At 44.8% G+C, this 20,352-nt stretch overlaps 2 protein-coding genes across 2 annotated transcripts; one reads left to right on the top strand and one right to left on the bottom strand.

Moving 5' to 3' along the window:
• The first annotated feature begins 507 nt into the window (after positions 1-507).
• On the top strand, positions 508-11,744 carry LOC308109056 (casein kinase II subunit alpha). The gene is made up of 13 exons (XM_080462403.1): positions 508-885; positions 3,609-3,896; positions 3,991-4,102; positions 4,188-4,289; positions 7,513-7,563; positions 7,831-7,890; positions 8,462-8,545; positions 8,674-8,784; positions 8,916-9,017; positions 9,590-9,690; positions 9,763-9,911; positions 9,985-10,074; positions 10,346-11,744. The coding sequence occupies exons 2-13, from the start codon at positions 3,796-3,798 to the stop codon at positions 10,462-10,464; spliced, it is 1,182 nt and encodes a 393-aa protein (XP_080318529.1). The 5' UTR covers positions 508-885; positions 3,609-3,795; the 3' UTR covers positions 10,465-11,744.
• Positions 11,745-12,469: 725 nt separating this feature from the next.
• slc2a10 (solute carrier family 2 member 10) lies at positions 12,470-20,113 on the bottom strand. The gene is made up of 7 exons (XM_080462492.1): positions 19,992-20,113; positions 19,721-19,811; positions 18,944-18,999; positions 16,110-17,366; positions 15,298-15,420; positions 14,046-14,181; positions 12,470-13,864 (listed from the first exon to the last, which is right to left on the bottom strand). The coding sequence occupies exons 3-7, from the start codon at positions 18,945-18,947 to the stop codon at positions 13,768-13,770; spliced, it is 1,617 nt and encodes a 538-aa protein (XP_080318618.1). The 5' UTR covers positions 18,948-18,999; positions 19,721-19,811; positions 19,992-20,113; the 3' UTR covers positions 12,470-13,767.
• Between the last annotated feature and the right edge of the window lie 239 nt (positions 20,114-20,352).

The following is a 20,352-nucleotide window of genomic DNA, read 5'->3' on the forward strand; positions in this document are numbered from 1 at the left end:
CAGACACTCTTCATCCTCTCTCCTTCAGCCAGATGATATACAGACAGACTCTTCCTCATCCTCTCTCCTCCAGCCAGATGAAGTACAGTACAGGACAGACTCTTCATCCTCTTTCCTCCTTATCCTTGCTCCTCCTCATCCTCTCTCCTGCAACCAGATGAAATAGAGTACAGTCACGTGGGACAAAGGAATTTAAGAATTAATGTGATAGAACCATCTTAGAAGAATAAAATAGGCCTTGATGCCAAACCACCAATGCTACAGCTGTTACAGGCTACTTATATTTCAATTCCACCAGATTATACTTAAAAACCCGGAAGTAGCACAAGAGGACTGTTTTTTATCCCCACAGTCGTTAAGAGTTAATCTCTGAGTTGGGCTCCTTCTCTCGCACTTTGAAAGCCTCAGCTCGCTGCGAGAACACGCAGAGCCCCGCAGGTCCTGTCACTTCGCGTTCTTGTCCCGCATCGTCACACAGGTTTGTCCCTCGGCGGCTCCCGTGGCGGTGTCCGGGACGTAGGCGGCAGTGGCGGCCATATTGTCTCTGAGACAGCAGAAATTTCCCTCCGATGTGCGACTAACTAACGCTAACTAACTACAACTGACGCGACTTAACCCGAACCCCGCTGGCCGCGGAGGGAGGTGAGGATTGTCCGCTTCCTACCGAGGTGGAGGGAGGCGAGGACCGGCCTGAAGCCGCCTGGAGAGGCTCCGGTGGAGGGAGGCGAGGACCGGCCTGAAGCCGCCCGGAGAGGCTCTGGTGGAGGGAGGCGAGGACCGGCCTGAAGCCGTCAAAGAGGCTCCGGTGGAGGGAGGCGAGGACCGGCGGCCTCAACGGTCTGCCCACCGGGAAGAAGCATTCCGGGCGTCGTACTGAAGAAAGACGTAAATATCTGCTCCTCTTCCTCCTCATGTGGATCCACATGCTGCTCCTTCTGTCAGCAATGCTAACGTTAGCCTGCGAGCAGCTCTCATAGAAAATGTTCTATTTGATTAGTTGGCTCACTGAAGTCCCTGCAGTTCGAGAGAAGTCGTGAGGTGTCCACACTGCTTGAGCACAGACCAGATTCAGTGATTGTTGTGATTCCAGTGACGCTAAAAGCTTCGCTAATGTCGCATGATTCCAGAGGTTGAGCCTCGGACACTGCAGGCTGTTCTGGTTCCGAAGGCTCGAATTCGAAGCCAATGTGCGAGAATAAAGCTGTTCTGCTAATCCCTTGCAGCATGATTCAATCATGTCGGGTCTCGATAACTGAGCTGCCAGCCAGTAATCAATACCAGGCAAGTGTCGTTAGTTTACCTCGAGCTGCAGGACCCAGGGGCATAGAAGAAGTATAAACTGGATATATGGAAGAATTTATTTGGAGAGGCCCTTTGTCTCACAGCCCAACACACACACAGTAAGAACATGCAAACTCCACACTCGAAGGCCAACAAGTCCAGATTTGAACCTGGGATATTTTAGGGCACACACTTGGCCCACTGTCCGGTGTTTCCCCTTTGGGCTGTAAACGTTTGTTTAGCATCCAACAACCCGACGTTGTCCAGTTCACATTTTTGTGTTTTATCTCGAGAAAGTCTCCAGAATGTTAAAAAGTGCTTTATGAGCTCCAACCGTCTAAAAAGACGGTACATGAAATCGTTTCTTCCGAGTGCCACCGGACTCTATACTCCATCTACTTCTGCCCACCAGAATCCTCACTGAAGCAATAATAATCTCAACCTCCTGCACTGCAAAATATGCACAAACCATTTTTCTAAGTGTATGATTATGTGTGATGTTTGGTTTTAACTTCTTAAAATATTCCAAGATATTTATGACTACCTGCACTTTCTAATGAGCTTTTATTGTATTATATTTGTATTTGCACTCTGTACCGAGCTGCTTAAACTTTTTAATTTCCCTCTGGGGATCAAAAAGTAAATCAATTGATCTACCAATTTCTGTTAAATCATGTGATTTGGGCACATAATTAGATGAAGTGAGATCTAAGCTACATTTGCTAGAAATGATTGTCATTTACAGGTCGAAAGTTAATCTAGGGCCTCACTCTTGGTGAATGTGTCTTCAGATTGCACAACTCTCTTTCTCCTTTGACCTTGTGCATTTTTTTGTGCACTGAACCTGAATGGACCCAAGAGAATTATTTACTGCTTATCTCAGTAAATACGAATACTAATTGGCTCCCTCTGGTCAGTGTCATTCTAGTGAGGAGTTTTCTTCAACACTGGATTAGAGATGAATAACTAAATGATTGGGGATGACACATGACAAAGCACAGAGCAGATCTTTCATATACTCTTCAAAGGAATGCAGAGACATTGTTACTGCATGTCTGTTACTTGTTTTACACCATTAATAAAGTTAACCATTAACAAAGTTGACACATATGTACTATGGTGGAGTCGTGGTTGGAACAGAAATATCCCTGTGTCGATTTTGAGCTTGAAGGCAGGTGGAGTTTGCGTGTTCTGTTTGTGCTTCCCTCCTGGTACTCTGACTTCACTCCATGGAAATGTTTATGTATGACTGTGTGCTAGCAACCTGTCCAGGATTAACCTGCTTTTACCCATCGCCTGCTGAATTTGGTTCCACTAAATAACAAGCTCCCAACCATTCATCTTCACAAAACCGTACAGTAAGACTGATCACACAGCCTGAATAGAACCTACCGTCTGAAGAAAGCCAAGAGGATGAAAGGTGGCTGTGTTTCATTTCCATTGTCAGCAAGCTGTTTCTTGTCGCCGTAGGGTTAAGCTGTTGAGTTTGCATACTTGTTAGGAATTGTTGTTTTTAAGGTGCTTGTGAATTGAAATTGTGTGGTGAGGTTATCATGGGATGGATCATTAGCATCATTGTGCGTCAACAATCTGCTTTTTAATCGCCGAGCTAAATGATGAACTTGCTTGGACCTGTACTACTATACAGATCCCAAAACACTGACTGAACTGCAATAAATTGAACATTTCAGTGGATTCATGTTCCGCATGCCCACTTATTTGCCAATCAGGTAAAGTCTTACTGACACTGGATCACTGTTGTGCTTCTGAGTTCCGAGACCAGAAATCAGAAGCACAAAAATCAGGTGGAAACTGCAGACACATGATTTAAAAAGCACAACTAAAAAAACTGTTGGAACTGCTCGAAATGTGTTGTACCAAGAGGAACAACTGTTACTTGGATGAATGAATTCTAAGGGCTCGTTTACACGAAAACAAGTGAATCCATAAACATTTGTCATGTTTCGAGAGGCCGTTTATGTCGGTGCTCGGAGCCACTGCAACAATCACTTTTTCAAAGTGGCTCCCAAGGTGGAACTTTTCTTTGATGATCAATGGTTTCATTCCAGAAACAACTGACGACGCCACCTTGTGGCGTGGCATACTAATTACACGAAAACTTTCTTAAGCAAATGAGGCGTTGTCACTTGTAACGTTGCCTTGGAAATGTGATCTCAGTATTTGTTCATCCCAGATCAAACCGTCTTGTACCTCTCAGCATTATTACATGTATTTGACTTTTATGATGTGGCTCTAGTTTGTAGGATCACTCAGTCGACCGGACTTCACTTCTTCTCACACATTTCCTCTTCCATCTTCTTTGTCAGCTGTCCCGCTGTGCCCCTGGTGGCCCCTCCCCCCGTCCTCAGGCAAAGCCTCCCCCGAACCTCCTTTTCCTGTTTGGATACCCCCCCCTTTCCTTCCTCCCTCCAACCCTCCCACTTGTCGTCCCGGCGTTGGAACACTCCTCTGCTGCACTGAGCTCTCTCCACCATCTCTGCCAAGCTGTCGGACATGTCAGGACCCGTGCCAAGCCGGGCCCGAGTGTACACCGAGGTCAACACTCACCGGCCCAGGGAGTACTGGGACTACGAGTCCCATGTGGTGGAATGGGGGTAAACCACACTGTTGGACTTCACATAACATTTTCAACATGTTCGGTGTGAAATCTGCATCTAAAATCGTACTTGTTGGTCATTTTTCCTCCAGAAATCAGGATGACTTTCAGTTGGTGCGTAAACTGGGACGTGGCAAGTACAGTGAGGTCTTTGAAGCAATCAACATCACAAACAATGAGAAGGTGGTCGTGAAAATACTCAAGGTAACTCTACTGAAATTCACAATATTGGACTGTTAATGGTATTCAGTTCCTTCTTGCCTCAAACTCCCTCATTGCTTTAACTCAGCCGGTGAAGAAAAAGAAGATCAAGCGAGAGATCAAGATTTTGGAAAACCTGCGCGGAGGTCCCAACATAATTTCCCTCATCGATATCGTCAAAGACCCCGTAGTAAGTATTGAATTTCCTCTCATGTGTTACCTCGTGAGGATGTCAGCCAATATTTCACATTTTTGTGTTAGAGTTGTACTCATTGGCAATCAAGACATGTCTGCTGCAGGTTGTTGTACAGAAATACTTCATAATATCAGAGTATTGAATATTGAGTAGTGCTATTCATTACCTTATATTGTAAATTACTTCAAGCAGATATATGAGCAGCAGGATGCCTCAGACTGTGGTTCTGTGAGCGTGTTGCCACCGACACACTGAAACAACTGCAAGAAGAACTAAAACACATAGGGATGGATCCGATCCAGTATCGGTATCGGGTTCCGATACCAACGTAATTCATGGATTCATAGATTCCAATCGAACCTGCAGAGATTTCCAATCCATGAGCCACGTCTGTGAGTTACTGTCTGCTGAAATGACTTCACAAGTCATGACTCAGGAAATCCCTTCCACAGTTTGCAGTCAGCTGGCAGGCTAACGTAGCGGCACCATGGCTATCCAAATTTTACTGACATATCTGCTGTTTAGGCATAATTTACGCTCAAGACATCGCAGAGCAACGTGCAATGTTTGCAAAGCCGCTGTACAGCGAGGCGGCCGCACTGCAGCCAGACGTCACCGCTTTAACACGGCAGCTCGCCAAGGAGAACAGCGCTGACATCAAAACAATGAAAAGCAGCTCCTCCATGCTGTCAGCAGGTGATTTACACCTTCGTGAAGCTGCGTTGCTCAATTATTTCTCCAGGGATTAATAAAATGATTCTGAGGTTTTAAAGATGTAACAACTTTATTATGAGATGATGACGTCACACAGACCCCCACATTGTCCAAATGGAACAAAATAGTTTGTACTGCTTCTTTTTCTTCCTCATACTAACCTCAAGTTGCCTATTGGGAGAATACATGCATACATTCGTACATTTCATACTTGCCTGTAGAAAGGAGTTGATTTAATATATTATTATTATTATCATATAAAATCTATAATATTGATAATTATATTAAAGCAATCAGAGCTCTGGTATCGGAATAGTATCGGTATCAGCACATATCCAAATTCAGGTATTGGGATTGGATTGGAAGTGAAAAGATGTGGATCGGTGCAATCCCTAAAAACAAAGCTGATGCTGACTTTCGTAGCACCTGAAGCAAACAGTAACTTCCTATTGTACCATGTTGCTAATTGAGCCTGCTAAAGCTTAATCAGGCTGAAGCTGACAGGAAACTGGCATGTTCGTGTTCAAAGAGCACTTAAACCTCACCAAATATTTAAGAATGCATCCTTCAGACTTTTTGAATTTCTTCTGGGTGAAATGATGGCAGCGCTCGGAGTAGTCGCGTGCAACTGCTTCCAGTTGTGGGTCGCAAAAGAAAACACAGCAACAAACCCCATTTGAGGCGTGAAGACACCAGCGGCTGTATGCAAACAAATATCAGAATTCCCGTTTGATTTCAAAGCCACCACATGCCATTCCTAGTTAGAATGAGAAGAATTGTAGAATATAATTAGATTACAAACAGATTGCTTGTAATTGACCACACCTCAGAAGTAGCAGCTGTTTTCTCTGCGTGGTGTTACTGTGTACTTAACTGAAATGTAATGCTACTTGCAGCAGTTGCTATTTATGTGGGGGACAGAGATTTGCAGCCCAAGATGACGTTGGGTATTAGAGATCCTCCAGGGTGTCTGAATGAGATCACCCAGCTCTAGTCTGTATCTGGTGTTTTCCTGACGATCCAATCAGCTTTTCATATGAACATAAACTGTATATTTGGGTTCTGTATCAATAGCATGATGAGCCTACCACCTGTGCCAGCTTATCCATGTCACTTGGTCTGGGGATGTTTGTGTCTGTAAGTACGTTAGTCAGTAAATTTAATTAGTTGTAGGTCCCCGTGTCCACGTACCAGTTTTTTTCATGTCGGTGCTTAGAATCACTGCAGTGAGACATGTAATTTCTCTGACCAGAGAGGACACTGCGAGATCAGTAAATGCATCAGGTGGTGAATTTTCAACAGATGTCTTCCTGATGTGATGACATGTTCCCTCCAGCAGGAGTGACTAGGATTTGACCTTTTTCTCTAGATTTGTCGTGATGTGAAAAATAAACTGAGGCTTCATTTTGTCTTTAATCAGCCATATACGTTTATTTTATGAAAGACACTGGCACCCTGAAGAAAACACTATGTGGACACAGTGGTTGTTATAGGAATCCATACTTAGATCATCTTTAGATAACCCGAATGACGCCGTCTGTGATTTTTACATGAAATAATTGGTGGAAGCAAGCCAAACCTGTAAGGAGCTGAGAAAAGATTGAGAAGAAGATGCACTCTTTTGTGAAGCTATCTTTTTTTAAGAATAATCCCTACATTTATTTTAACATTATGGTCTTGTTAATGGCCCTAAGTTGGTTTGGCCCTAAAGCACTAAGCTGAAAAATATAGATGCATTTTAGGGTTTAGGCATAAATAGAAAGTGAGGGTCAGAAGTATAATTGCACATAATTTTGTGACAGCTACAAAGGGCCGCGAGTTAGTGTGAAGGGCTGAATGTGGGCTGGACACCCCTGATGGGAGTGACGACGCCGTCAGGGAAAGGACGCACTCTAGATTTTATAGAAAGATGACAAGATGTCTTCAGCATTGTTCATGTTGCCTGTGAGGGCCACAGAAATAGTTTCAGGTTGTCCATCATTCGTACACCTTTAATGCGACATCAGAATATTTTTTAATGAATTTAATGGCTCCTGGTACTTTGTGATTCAGACTCTGTCTGCCTTTTTGGTGAAAATGTGTTGTAAATTCAGTGAGTTCACATTATTTTAATTGCGTGAAGACCTTCTTTAGTATTAGTGAATGCCCTGGATTTGAAGTAGAGCCTCATCCAAGATGGCGGCCATGCTTGGCAGTCGGTGAGTGTAGAAGGCACTGACTGATTCTGAGGGCAGCACTCTCCAGGAGTTTCTGGGCTCTCACTGTGTGGTGGAGTCTTTCCATAAAAACCTTGTTCTGTGCGTCTTTGTTCATTAGAATTGTGAGCACCTGTAGAAATGTGTAGCGTCGTATGCAACGTAGATGGACAGAACTGCTGATTCTTCCACCCGCGACGATCACAGTGTGACTGGCTGCTTCACTCTGCAGAGACTCCTCAGCTGCTCTGTCTTGCTATCATGGAGTGTGACTGCAGCACATTAAATATTCCACCTCTGTTTTCCAGTCCCGGACTCCTGCCTTGGTCTTTGAACATGTGAACAACACAGACTTTAAGGTAGGACTCATGTTCTTTCACTCTCGAAGGTCTTGTTGAGACGGCTGACACAAACCTCCTTTCTTGGCATACTCGTTGTTTACTCGTACACGTGTGTGTATGTGATGGAGGAATATCAAAGTCCAGTGCTATGTCTTCGGTGCCAGAACGTCCACCATCTTCTGGTTCTATCCTCACTCGCTGGCACAGCTCACTGCTCAGTATGTGCTGTCAGTTCACTCTCGCATGTTACCATAGAAACCATAATGTCTTTGTTTTGGTCTCCAGCAACTGTACCAGACCCTGACCGACTACGACATCCGTTTCTACATGTACGAGATCCTCAAGGTGAGTCCTCGTGAGTCTTACTGCGCCCTTCCAGTGGACCGGTCGTATGAAACTTGACAAACGTTTTAGAGCGCAGGTCCACTTGAGTTCATCGGCTCCCGTCTGCTATAAAACATCCACCAACACGAGTCAGATTTTGTGTTTACGCCTTAGTAATCCATTAAATCTGAAAGCGAGCCTGAATAATGTGTTCTAGGCGTCCTCTTCCCTCCGCTTACTGAACATTCGGTGGAAATGCAAACTGTCATTTTGTTCTTGCACAAAGTTTTCAATATCGGATATAATTGTTTTTGTCATCGCTTTGTGTTTTATGGTGGTTGTCCTGCTGTAAATTTTAGAGGAGTAAAAATGAAGTCGTTTCTCCTGGAATTAAATCTTTTGGAATTGAGGGATTAACAACATTGCGTAGTTGGTGAAGCGTTAAAAGTTAAAAGGAGGTAGAAACGAAGCCTTCAGTATTAAGTGAATGGATAACTCCCACAGTGATGTTTTCCTGGTGAACATCAGGTGTGTTTGTCGTCTGTTACTGAGAAGAAACATGATGAGAATCCAGTTCTGCTTTTAATCCCAGGCCCTGGATTACTGCCACAGCATGGGGATCATGCACAGAGACGTGAAGCCACATAACGTCATGATCGACCATGAGCACCGCAAGGTGAACAATTCATTATTCTTCCTTTCAGATATGATTTGTTGTTGTGTATCTTTTTGTTCTGCTCTTCTTGACCTTTGTTTTGGTGACATGCGTGTACGAATCCTTTCTGCTTTCTGAACTGCCTGCAGTTGCGCCTTATTGACTGGGGTCTGGCTGAGTTTTACCACCCGGGACAGGAGTACAACGTCCGAGTGGCCTCGCGCTACTTCAAAGGGCCCGAGCTCCTGGTGGACTATCAGGTAACCCTCTGATTTCTTCCATGGAGTGTCTTTCTGTTCAACCTGAGGCCCGTGACTGCAGGTCACCACGGGAGATCTGGCACAGAGCTTTTCTTCCTGGCTCCAAATCCGGTGTCTCTGTTGTGTTTCAGATGTACGACTACAGTCTGGATATGTGGAGTCTAGGCTGCATGTTGGCCAGTATGATCTTCAGAAAGGAGCCTTTCTTCCATGGTCACGACAACTACGACCAGGTAAACCGAGCTCCGGTCTCCAGACTGAGCAATTCATCGTCTTAGCAACTATTTTTTTCACTCCTTCTGGGGGTGTTAAAAGTGTGCAGCTAAAATATAGAGAAGGAGACTTTCTGGAAGTCATTATTCCGAGTTAAGATTAGTTGTGATGTGTATGAAGTTAAAGCTCAGATCGTGTATTTTCTGATGATGTGTATATGGAGTGTGTGAGTAAAACCTAGCAAGGTAAAATATGCAGACAGTGAAAAGTATGAAAGCCTGTGGAATACTGGGTTAGCAGCAATACACCATCCCTGGAAAGAATGATCCTCAAGGGGTTAAACATGAAGTTCACATGGTATACGTTTTCTTCAAGTAGTCATGACATTTTTGTTTCGGGATCAGGCGCTACACTCGGTTAGCTTGTTCAAAGACGAGCACAATGTAAAGGATGAAGCTTTTCATTAATCCTCTTATCAGGAAGCGTGTCTCCGCTTGAAGTGTCCTCAGATAATCAGACTGTTTGTCGTCGGCTGCTTGGAGAAGCGCTGCTCCGTCTGAGCGTCACTGATGGTCCTTTGTTTCTGCTGCAGTTGGTGAGAATAGCAAAGGTTCTGGGAACAGAAGACCTCTACGACTACATCGACAAATACAACATCGAACTGGAACCTCGCTTCAATGACATCCTGGGAAGGTGAGCGCTGCTCCGTCAGCCGGTGATGGAGGGCTCTGTCGAGCTGCAGGGAATAACGCGCTGTGTCTGCAGGCATTCCCGGAAGCGATGGGAGCGGTTTGTCCACAGTGAGAACCAGCACCTGGTCAGTCCGGAGGCCCTGGACTTCCTGGACAAGCTGCTGCGCTACGACCACCAGGCCCGGCTGACCGCCCGGGAGGCCATGGACCATCCCTACTTCTGTAAGCCCACATCACTCAGGAGAGGTGCCGCACCCTGAACGCAGGAGGTGACTCAGTGTTGTTCTGCCAACAGTCCCCATCGTGAAGGATCAGTCTCGTGTGGCCGGATCAGCCAGCCTGCCCAGTGGGAACCCGGCTGTTGGCACAGCCAACATGATCACTGGTGAGAAGACACTCTCATCAAAACATCTGTGGCATCATACTTACCACAAATGTTTGATCTCATTTCAAACATTTATGTGATTAAAAAGAAAACCCATGTGAATTATAAAGTCCACATCATATCCTCTTATTTAAAAAAAAGGGGTGGGGGGTGGGGGGGGGGTCATCTTTAGCGCTGTTCTTGCTGATTCAGTGTTAGAGCATCAGGTTTGAGCTGTGGTTTTTTTTGGCAGGCTGTGTTCTGATGTGTTTCTGTGCCCCCTCCTCTCCAGGTATCTCTGCCTTGCCAGCCTCCACTGCCCTGGGCCCTCTCACCGGCTCCCCGGTCCTGTCTGCTGCCACCAACTCCCTGAGCCCCCCGGTGCCCGCTGCTGCTGGAGCCCCGCAGTGACACCCCCACCCACCCCCTCCTCCTCCTGTCCCACCCTGTCCCGCCACGGCCACCAGTCAGGATGGGGGGGTGGAACGAGACGGGTGCCACTCAGCCAGCCCTCACCACATCCGAGGCTGCCCCCACCTCACCCCTCCAATCCCCCCACCGCTCCTTTTCCACATGGAATGAACGTATTTAACCTGACATAGGAAATGAATGTTCTGTGTAAATGAAGTATACAGGTATTACTTTCATTCACCATACAAGCGGCAACGAATACATATGGGTGTGTGTGTGTGCGTGTGTGTGTGCGTGTGTGTGTGCGCGTGTGTGTGCGCGTGTGTGTGAGCCACCGTGGGCATCTCAGCAAGCCCTTCCTTGTGTGTTCTAGTTTGGATTGAGAAGGCACTGGTCACTAGCACAGGCAGGAGGTGAAGGACGGAGAGAGAGTTGGCCATCAGGACCCAAAGGAGCACATCCTGTATAGTTTACTACTGCAGACCTGAAGAGAGGAGAACTCTACACTCGCCTCCCCAGATGAGTGCCGGCGCCCGCCATCGCAGCGTTTTGGACGTGTTTGGTGCTGTCTTGCCTTTCTGACCAAACCAGATCGCCAGATTTCTTTTATACACGACCCCTGCCCGTCACCTCGTCTGTCCTTCCTTTTCTGTCTCTCTCTCTAATGGAAATGTTCTGGAGTGCCGGGTGGAGGTGTGATCAGCTCCAGTGTTGTGCTATGATCTCTTTAAGAAGCCAGGTAAGGTTTATTCAGGTTCTCAAAGAAATGGTTTCTCAAACGTGCTGCTTTCCACTTCCTTGATTTACTTCAAGTGGCTTTTCTTGAACGACTTCAAGACATAACCAAAGTTTACTCAGTAGGTTGGAAGGAGAGACTGACCAAACCCAGTTTAATTTAGCGAGTTCCTCCCAAGAGATGCTGTAACTTAGGCTGACGATGTGTTGACACGATCCAATCATCATCTGCAGGTGACTGTTAGTGCTTCCCCTGAAGCCTCGTGAACATATGTAAGCTTTTGACAAGTCATCCACCAACACACGGAGGGAAGCAGTTGATGCTCAGTAGCACTTGATGAGTGTTTTAGTGCCAGACTTTAGGCCCTGCTGTACATACGCATCTTTTTCAGTTCAAAAACCTGAAAATGCAAATAAATCCCCACCTGTATACATTGACCTGAGAACGGAGCAGTTTGAGTCCCTACATCACTGTATATATTTTTATGTCCTGTAGAAGACTAGTATTTGAAGATATTTGTGTAAATAAACGCGTGTTTTATTTATGGGGCACATGTGACTGATTTCACTCGCACTCACACTTTCAGTGACCAAGTAGAAAAAACCCTCAACCTGGGAAAGAGCAGATATTCAGCAAAACACTGGCTTATTCACTGTGTTGCAATTAGAACTACTTGAGAGGGAAAATAGCCCTAAAACTTTATCTTCATGCTTGCATTGTTTTATTTGTGGAGGTTTAGTTTGCACCCGTCAACAATGACATTTTATGACCTTCGCCAACGAATGCTGGCCAAGAAGGTTGTTTTCATTATTTACATATCTATTGGTTTGTTTTTGATTTTCCCAACTTTTTTCTAAAACTATTCAAATTGCATAAAATTTTCAAGGAGGATTTGTCGTCATCCGAGAACCAATCAATTAGATTTTGTGACATTAAGGCCTAACCGTTCAAGAATAAAGCCTAAGGAAAAATAAAAAAATTTCCCATGCAAAGTGGATGAGAGAGGCACCTCGTGGAGTTCGTCTGTTGCCATGGAGACGCTCAGTGTTTCACACAGTGATGTCCCTACCTGACAGGCTAGTTAGCATTGATATGAGCTAATGGCTATCATGCTGGTGATGCTAACTCGGTTCTACAAACAAATGTGGTGTTGGCGAAGGCCTGCACTCTCCTGAGTGTAGTTCTAGTTTTTAATGTTTCACAAATTAGGAAAATTGTATTTCTTTTAAAAAAAAAAAAAAAAACACGTTCTCACTTTGAGGCTAAATTGTGTGACTGAAGAGGAATTTTTTTTATTTTCTTTTTAATTCCAAGGGCGAAATGTTGAGTTTTAAGGTCCCAGAAAAATCTCAGCTTTCATTCACATTTAATTTACAGTATACCACAGGATTGTTTCTAGGCTGTTGTCTTCACGTTAAAGGTACTTTAGTTGCACCCCCAAAAACAATGTCTCTTCTGCAGCTTCTTAAAGGTTTCAGCTTTAATTTGACATTTTTAACCACCAAGAAGTTAATTAGTAAAGTGCTTTAAGAACGCAGCCACGGTACCGAAAACCTGGACAGACCACATCAAGTGTCTAAATGCTAATGAGTGAGAACTTCCCTTAAGATCAGACCTGCAACCTTCAACACCACAAAGGATTCACAGAACAGAAGATAAACACGTATGTCAGTTTGGTTGGATCCTCCAAAACGGGTTTATGCTGCAGTTATGAACTTCAAGAAGCACAAACATTTTTATTCTTGTTCTATTCAGCAGATTTTCAACATGTTGCTTGTTAATTTAACTCCACATATATCAAACAGGTTACTGCTTCAGAAGAGCATTACACTGTTATACACAGAGTTTAATCCTTTGTAAACCTTTAGGTAGATTAAATAGGTAGCGTTCATACAGTTGTTCCTTTATTCTTCACTTTTCTGTGAAGATCTCACCGTCTGTTCTTTGTCATTTCTCACTTCCTTATCAAAGATTATACAATTCATTGTTTATTAACATAAATGGAATTAAATACTTTGGAAATATCTGCGTATGCAAGGAAACTTAACAATTATGAGTTTCAATTTCTGAATTAATCATTGACATTCATCAACATTTTGATAATGTCAATTATTAAGAGTCTTTCTGTTGGGATGAACTCTTGACAACAGAAAGTTTTCACATACAGCCTGTCAATCAAATTACTGAGCAGGAGGGAACTAATCTGATTGGGTGGATATTTTGGACCTTCATTTTTGACCAACTACCATCATTTAGCTGAGTAGATTATGCCTCCTTGTAAGACACATTAAACACACCATCATAAACACTTTTGGTTAAATCACACTGCATGTTGTGCATTAATCTCTGAAGCACACACCCCAATATTCAGTGTTCAGGATTCAGTGATTTGTGTGTCAGATCTGCCGGGCTCAGTCTTCAGTGCCTCCTGTCGATGGATCAGCTTCAGTATGCGTGTGCACAGGTTTTATAAATGTAAACCTTCAGTAGATCCGACCCTGGATGAGCCGCCTCCGTCTGTCTGACACAGTGAGGTTGTGTCTCGTCTCCACTCCGGTTGAGGACTTTCACTCTGAGATGCTCACTCTGTACTGCACCCTCTGGTACTGTGGGGAAGTGTTGTCATCACGACAGGAGCTCCAGCACTTCCTGCTGTGGTAAAACCTGCACCAGGAAAACACACACACACACACACACACACACACACACACACACACACACACACACACACACACACACACACACACACACACACACACACACACACACACACGTACGTGAGTGTCTCAGGTGTGAGTCCGCGGAGTGGTGTGTATTTGACATGATGGGTCCACTGCAGGCTGACCTGTTCAGACGCAGCTCCCGGTCGATGTTCTCCAGACTCTTCCCTTTGGTCTCCGGCAGCAGGAAATAGAAGAAGAGTGTGGCTGCCACCGCTGTGAGCCCGTATACAAGAAACACTCCTGACAGACCGATCGCATCTGAGGAACACACAAACACAGGGAGACACACAGACGGAAACAATGACAGAAAAATGAAATACGGCCCACACACAAAGCTTGTATGTGATTTCATCGTATGTTTCAGCTCTAATAAAACAAGCTGAACCAAAGGTTGGTAAGATAACAGGCAAAAACAAAAAACATCTATGATTTACGTCACTTCTGGTTATTGGCCCTGCTGTTTATTATTGTTATCTTCGCCGACAAATGTTGGGGGAAGGTTATGTATGTATGTATGTATGTATGTATGTATGTATGTATGTATGTATGTATGTATGTATGTATGTATGTACCAACTTTTTGCTTAAACTAATAACCTGAATAGCATGACATCCTCAGGGACCAATCCACTACATTTTAGTACGTTAACGACTAACTGTTTCCAAACGAGTCACAAAAAAACTGCTAAATAATGTCCCATGCAATGTCTCACAAAAAGCAGATAAAAGCAGATATATTGTATTTTTATCTGCTTTTATCTGCTTTTTGTGCAATACATCCACCCCCATATTCTGTACATGTCCACACTTATAGGCACCGTGTGCATATTTTTCTATTATATTGTATTTTTATCTGCTTTTTTTAGTTCCTGCTATGTGTGCTTCTTTCTCTGTACTATCCTGCTGTACCACTGCAAATTTCTCCACATGCGAGATAAATAAAGGGATATCTTATCTTATCTTATGAGGTCAGCGTCTGTTGCCATGGAGACACATTGGCGGGCTGTAGCTGCTGTTTTACCCTCTGTAAGCACAATGCTAACTCTGCTCCCCGCCCTCTTTCTCCACTCTCAGCCCATCACATGCAAACTCGCTCTAACGATGTGTTCAAGTAACAAAAGAATGGGAAACATCAGAACATCATTTAATCTCAACATTGCAAGGTGGCGTTGGCAAAGGTCTGCGCTCTACCGAGTGTACTTCTATTCCGAATGTGACCCCCACTTCTGACCCTGAAATACACTGTAGGAATTATTGTGCGACTCAAATGGGCCGATTGTCCTCGGTGAACCTTCTCCTACCGTGTCTGCCCAGTGTCAGCAGCTCCTCTGGACTCATTCTCCACAACACAGGACATGAAAAGGTTGAAACTTACCAATGACATTTAAAAAGGTGAACGTGACCAGCAGGTGAGCGCCCCAGTTGAAGCAGTTTGTGAAGGCGAACGCTCTTCCTCTGACCGCCGCCGGGAAGATCTCACTCAGAAGAAGCCACGTCACTGAAATCACACGTAATGCTGATGCGTCACTCTGACTTTGATATTGCACCGACAGGACGGTTGTACAAATTCAACCATATTATCAGTGCAAGAAGACACCAAATACAGTCTATTCCAGCTTCAAACGAGTTTACAACCCCAAAGGTCTGCAACCTGGTGAGTTTTAGTCTTTTGCACAGCAGAAGATCCTTCACAGAAACCTCACCTTACAGTCTGAAATGATAAATGTGGCACTTACATCAAAGAATAGTTCAGTAGTTTGTGATCCTAACCTGTGTTACGTCCTAACCTGTGCCCTGATGAGTTTCCAATGTCTCCTCTTGGTAAATTAACCAGGATGAAATCCAAATAAAAAGAGGAAAATTGTTTTATTTAATGAATGAATCCTAATCCTGAATCCTAACGCTCCCAATGGATGTTAAATCTCCCCCCCCCCCTTTTTTTAATTCATTATTATTTGCCACATTTTACATAGAAAAAAACTAATAATGTAGGAAAAACAGATGAAACAACTAAAAAAGGCTGAATAACAAAATGTCTTAACTGAGTTCAGGTACATGAAACAAGCCTGAGCGTTGTGCACGAGTTTAAAAGCAGTTCTCCTCCTTGTTTTGTGGCTCCAGATGAGTTTAACTTGCTGCACAGTTGTAAAAGTAGCTCATTTTCTAAAATCATTAGTTTATACAAACTTGGTCCGAATCCAACGGCGAAGGCGCTGACCACTGCCATCATGCTCGCAAGAATGATCCAGTTCCTCAACGTGCTGCGTGGAGAAGACTCTTCAGCTCGTTCCAGCGACCCCAGCTGGACTTTACCGAACGCTTCGTCTTCATCCTGTGAGGCGTTTTTAAAAGGCGGCTGGTCCTCATCAGGATGAGAACCGAAAGCTGTCAGATTGCTGCCGGGTAAGTGAGACGTGAGAGTTTTGTTCAAGCTGAAAGTCTGAGAGCTACAAGACCTCCGTGTGTCGGTCAGCGAGTTCCCGCTGAGCAGCCCGATGACGACCAAACACACGGCCATGACGGAGCAGCCGCTGATGAGCAGAGGCCTCCGGCCCACCCGGTCTGAAAACAACATGGACGCCAGAGTAGCCATCACTTTGACCAAACCCAGGCCCACCGAGGCCAGCACTGCCGAGGAGTCGCTCTGGAACCCCACCGAGTGGAAGATGGTGGAGGCGTAGAAGAGGATGTTGGGCTGGCCAGTGAACTGCTGAAAGAGAACCAATCCCAGGCCGATAGCGGTCCGACTCCTCATGTTGTTCCGACTCTGGCACAGATGCAGAACGCTGAACTGAACCTCGCTGGTTTTGTTGCTTGAGCAGAGATTAGAGTCGTCTGGTTCTTCGGTTTCGACGGCGCCCATCAGCTCTCTTTGGCTGGAGGACTCCTCGGTGTTGGAGGGGAGAAACCAGATGGAGACCAACTGCAACAACGCCGGAACCACAGCCAATCCAAACATCCACTTCCACCCTCCGATGCGGTCAGAGAGGATGTAGTTGACGGCGTAGGCAGCCAGGATCCCCACGGTGATCCCGGCTTCATACAGCGTCACCAGGAAGCCCCTGTGCTCAGACGCCACCATCTCCGACACGTAGATGCAGCAGGACATGGAGGAGATACAGACTGCAAACCCCACCGTGACCCTGCCCACCACTAGAGCCGGGTAGGAGGTGAAGAGCAGGACCCCGCTGCCACTCAGGACCAGGATGTTGCTGAGGAGGATGGAATTCCTGCGTCCGTGACGGTCGATCAAGCCGCCGCCAACCACAGAGGCCAGCAGTGCTCCGATCAACAAGGAGCTGACCAGCGCCTCCTGCTGCACGCACGAGAGGGTGAACTCCCGCTTCAGCTGCAGCAAAGCACCCGAGATGATTCCCAGCTCGTACCCGAAGACCAGACCGCCCAGCGCGGACGCCACACCGGCCAACAGGACGACGGAACAACCTAGAAAGAAAACACAGAGGGACACAAGAAAAGCTGGCGGTCATCCTCAGCCAGAACTTCTCACAGTTTTTAGGTGGGAATGTATGCAGCGCCGCGTTATGTAATAATGGTGCAATCTGTAGGAATGTAAGAAATTTTTAGTTCATTATGTAATAACGCCACATTTTGTCATAATCTGCTGCTTTTTCGAGTAAAATGTCACATATTGCAATAGTTACTACAAAATGTGGGTTAATTGATTAGATGCACTCAGTGGCAGTTACAGTCTGGTTTCATTTCTTCAAGAAAATAGAAAAGGTGGAAATACTGGTTGGCTTGGAACTTGAAAAATCTACCAGCCCCACCGGCAGGTGATCTGAAACGTTCAACCTGGTCTAAAGTCCCTTTATTCTACCATCGCTGTGTTGGCAGCACGTGAGCAAAAGCAAAGAGTGACATATAATTCTAGTGTAACTCAATTTTTTTCATTATTAAAGACAGAACCATGTCTACGGTTGAAAGGCAAAATTTATTCCATGATGCAACAAATTATTACATTTTCTCAACAAAAAGTGGAACAGCCTATATTTTGTTGTAATATGTAACAGGTTATTACAAAATGTGGTGTTATTACATAATGAAGTGAACATTTATTCCACTATTACATATTACACCATTACTACGTAATGCAGCGATACAAGGTATCAACAGTTCCAGACAAACTAACTCCTCAAAGCCACACTGGCACTTTCCACATGGACCCAACAGGTTTAACGACTGAATTCAATGAGGGAACGAGGCTCCAACCAGATGAAGAAGCATCTTGAGGACGGAGGGAAGAAGCGTCGCCCTTCACTTGTCATTCAAACCCGGTTCAGCTGCAGCGTGACGCACGCCAACACGCTCACAACGTCAGCTCAGCGGGTCAGATTCAGGGTGAAAGCAGCATCTGACCCTCTGATCTGAAACAGCAGATCTTAATAAGAATCTCCAGTTTATGAATATTGTTGAAATTAAGAATGTTTAGCTGTATAAAATTCTGGTTGAAAGCTTTTTGCTTGCATGTTTATGTGGAGAACTGGACTACATATGATGCTGTTGTTTAGCTGTGCCTTGTTCAGGACCAGCAAAGTGCTTTTCAGCCTGCATGTCCTCATGTTTTATCAGCATTTCTGTCTGAATCAGTATCCTGAACGCTGTTCCCTCCCCTCTGCAGCTGCTCTTCACATCTACCTGAGGCTCTTTGATGTGCAACACTTCAATGACCGAATGCAAAACCAGGCCGATGGAAGCTCAAATCAGAGCTTCATTCTTTTGTCTTTATGTGGAAAGACTCCTGCAAAGTTGCGTCTGTGCCACCCGACACATGATCTATGCACAGGCGACGTGTAGTTTCTGTCGTTCTTCATGACTTCTCAGGTTTTAAATGTATATTCAGAAGCTGCAGCTTAATTTGTGAGACGCAATATTAACATCCTGCAGAGCTTCACTGAGAGGCCTCTCTCGTCACATCAAACTTAAAGTGAGTGATTTCTAAGTAAAATATCAAAACGAGTCTGTTTCCAAGTGGAAACAAACTCAAGGAGTTAAAAACTTACCCATAGCTTCTGTCCCGTTACATGAGCACAGCAGTCAGGTTCTGGTTCGGCTCCATCTGCGACAAGACAACAGAAACAAGAGTTAGAATGATAACCCAACAACCCCTGAGTCCCGCTTCACAGAAAGAGGAGTCTGATGCAGCGCCGTCGCCACGACAACCTCTTGTTGATGGGCATGATTTCATTAGGGCGTCCACTTGAGATGGGGAAGGAATAAATGAGCGGCTGATGATAATGTCAAGCAGCTGAGGGTGACGGAGCGGTGGGGAATCTGGAGGGTGAATGCAGAGCAGAGAAACCCTAATGACACAGAACAGCTGATGTTTCCCCCGTAAGCAGGTCGGGAAAACCATGTGTTTTTACAACAAGTTGAGGTTTTCAGTGTAATTTTGACTCCATAGATTCCTGTAGGAGACACATTGTAAAAGTAAATGACTGAAAACATGCTGCAGAAATCCTGAGGCCTGAGAAATTACAGTTTGAATAACAAAATGTATCTATCTATCTATCTATCTATCTATCTATCTATCTATCTATCTATCTATCTATCTATCTGTGTGTGTGTGTGTGTGTGTGTGTGTGTGTGTGTGTGTGTGTGTGTGTGTGTGTGTGTGTGTGTTTATATATAAACAGCAAAATTATTTTTCACATTACAGGCTGCAGACAAAGGAAGAATTTACACTACACTGTTGAAAACATCGTCCCAACTTCTTTCACGTGTCGAGGGCTGCAAATATTTCTTCCTATCACTGTGCATCATGTAAAAGACTTACTGACCTGCATTCATGTTTCCATGTTGTTCTGTACATTCCTGCTCTGTAGTTCAACAATCACATGATCCTGCTGCTCATTTCACCTTTACATCAAACTGGAAAACAACAGAATTGCAGGAAAGTGGAGACACGCATGTGATTAAAAAAGAAACTAACAGAAAAAGACAGACATTTGGAAGTGCAAAGCACAAAGACATCAGCAGCTTTGAATTTCCCTGCTGAGGAATTAAAAATAAAAGTCGAACTAATTTCTTGGAAAAACAAAAGAAGGAAACCTCGGTTCAGTATTTGTGAGCCTGTTCCTGGACGAGTAGCAGGAAAACTAAACTTTACATCCTGCAGGAAGTTCTGCGACGTGGCGCCGTGTCGAGTTACAGGAGGACCCCCTCACTCCCTCACCCCCTCACTCCCTCACTCCTTCATTCCTTCAATCCTTCAATCCCCTGCTCGGACAGCAGGGGTCGACAAAGGACCCGCTGCCCGGAACCGGACCCGGTCAGACCCGGTCCTGTGACGATCATCAACTTCCAACATAATAATATGTGGGATGATGAAGCATGTTGACAATATATTAACACCAACAATCATATGTTTGTTTTCTCAAGACTAGAAGGCAGTGGTGGCTGGCCAATAGAG

Source organism: Lipophrys pholis, assembly GCF_963383615.2.
Source record: "Lipophrys pholis genome assembly, chromosome: 4".
NCBI classification, from domain to species: domain Eukaryota; kingdom Metazoa; phylum Chordata; class Actinopteri; order Blenniiformes; family Blenniidae; genus Lipophrys; species Lipophrys pholis.

Coding starts and splice junctions, on each gene's coding strand:
- LOC308109056 (XM_080462403.1), top strand. CDS start 3,796: ATGTCAGGACCCGTGCCAAGCCGGGCCCGAGTGTACACCGAGGTCAAC. Junction 3,897..3,990: donor TCCCATGTGGTGGAATGGGG/GTAAACCACACT, acceptor TTTTTCCTCCAG/AAATCAGGATGACTTTCAGT. Junction 4,290..7,512: donor ATATCGTCAAAGACCCCGTA/GTAAGTATTGAA, acceptor TCTGTTTTCCAG/TCCCGGACTCCTGCCTTGGT.
- slc2a10 (XM_080462492.1), bottom strand. Junction 14,182..15,297: donor CACCTTTTTAAATGTCATTG/GTAAGTTTCAAC, acceptor TGTGTTCCTCAG/ATGCGATCGGTCTGTCAGGA. Junction 13,865..14,045: donor CGGGAGCTGCGTCTGAACAG/GTCAGCCTGCAG, acceptor TTCCTGGTGCAG/GTTTTACCACAGCAGGAAGT.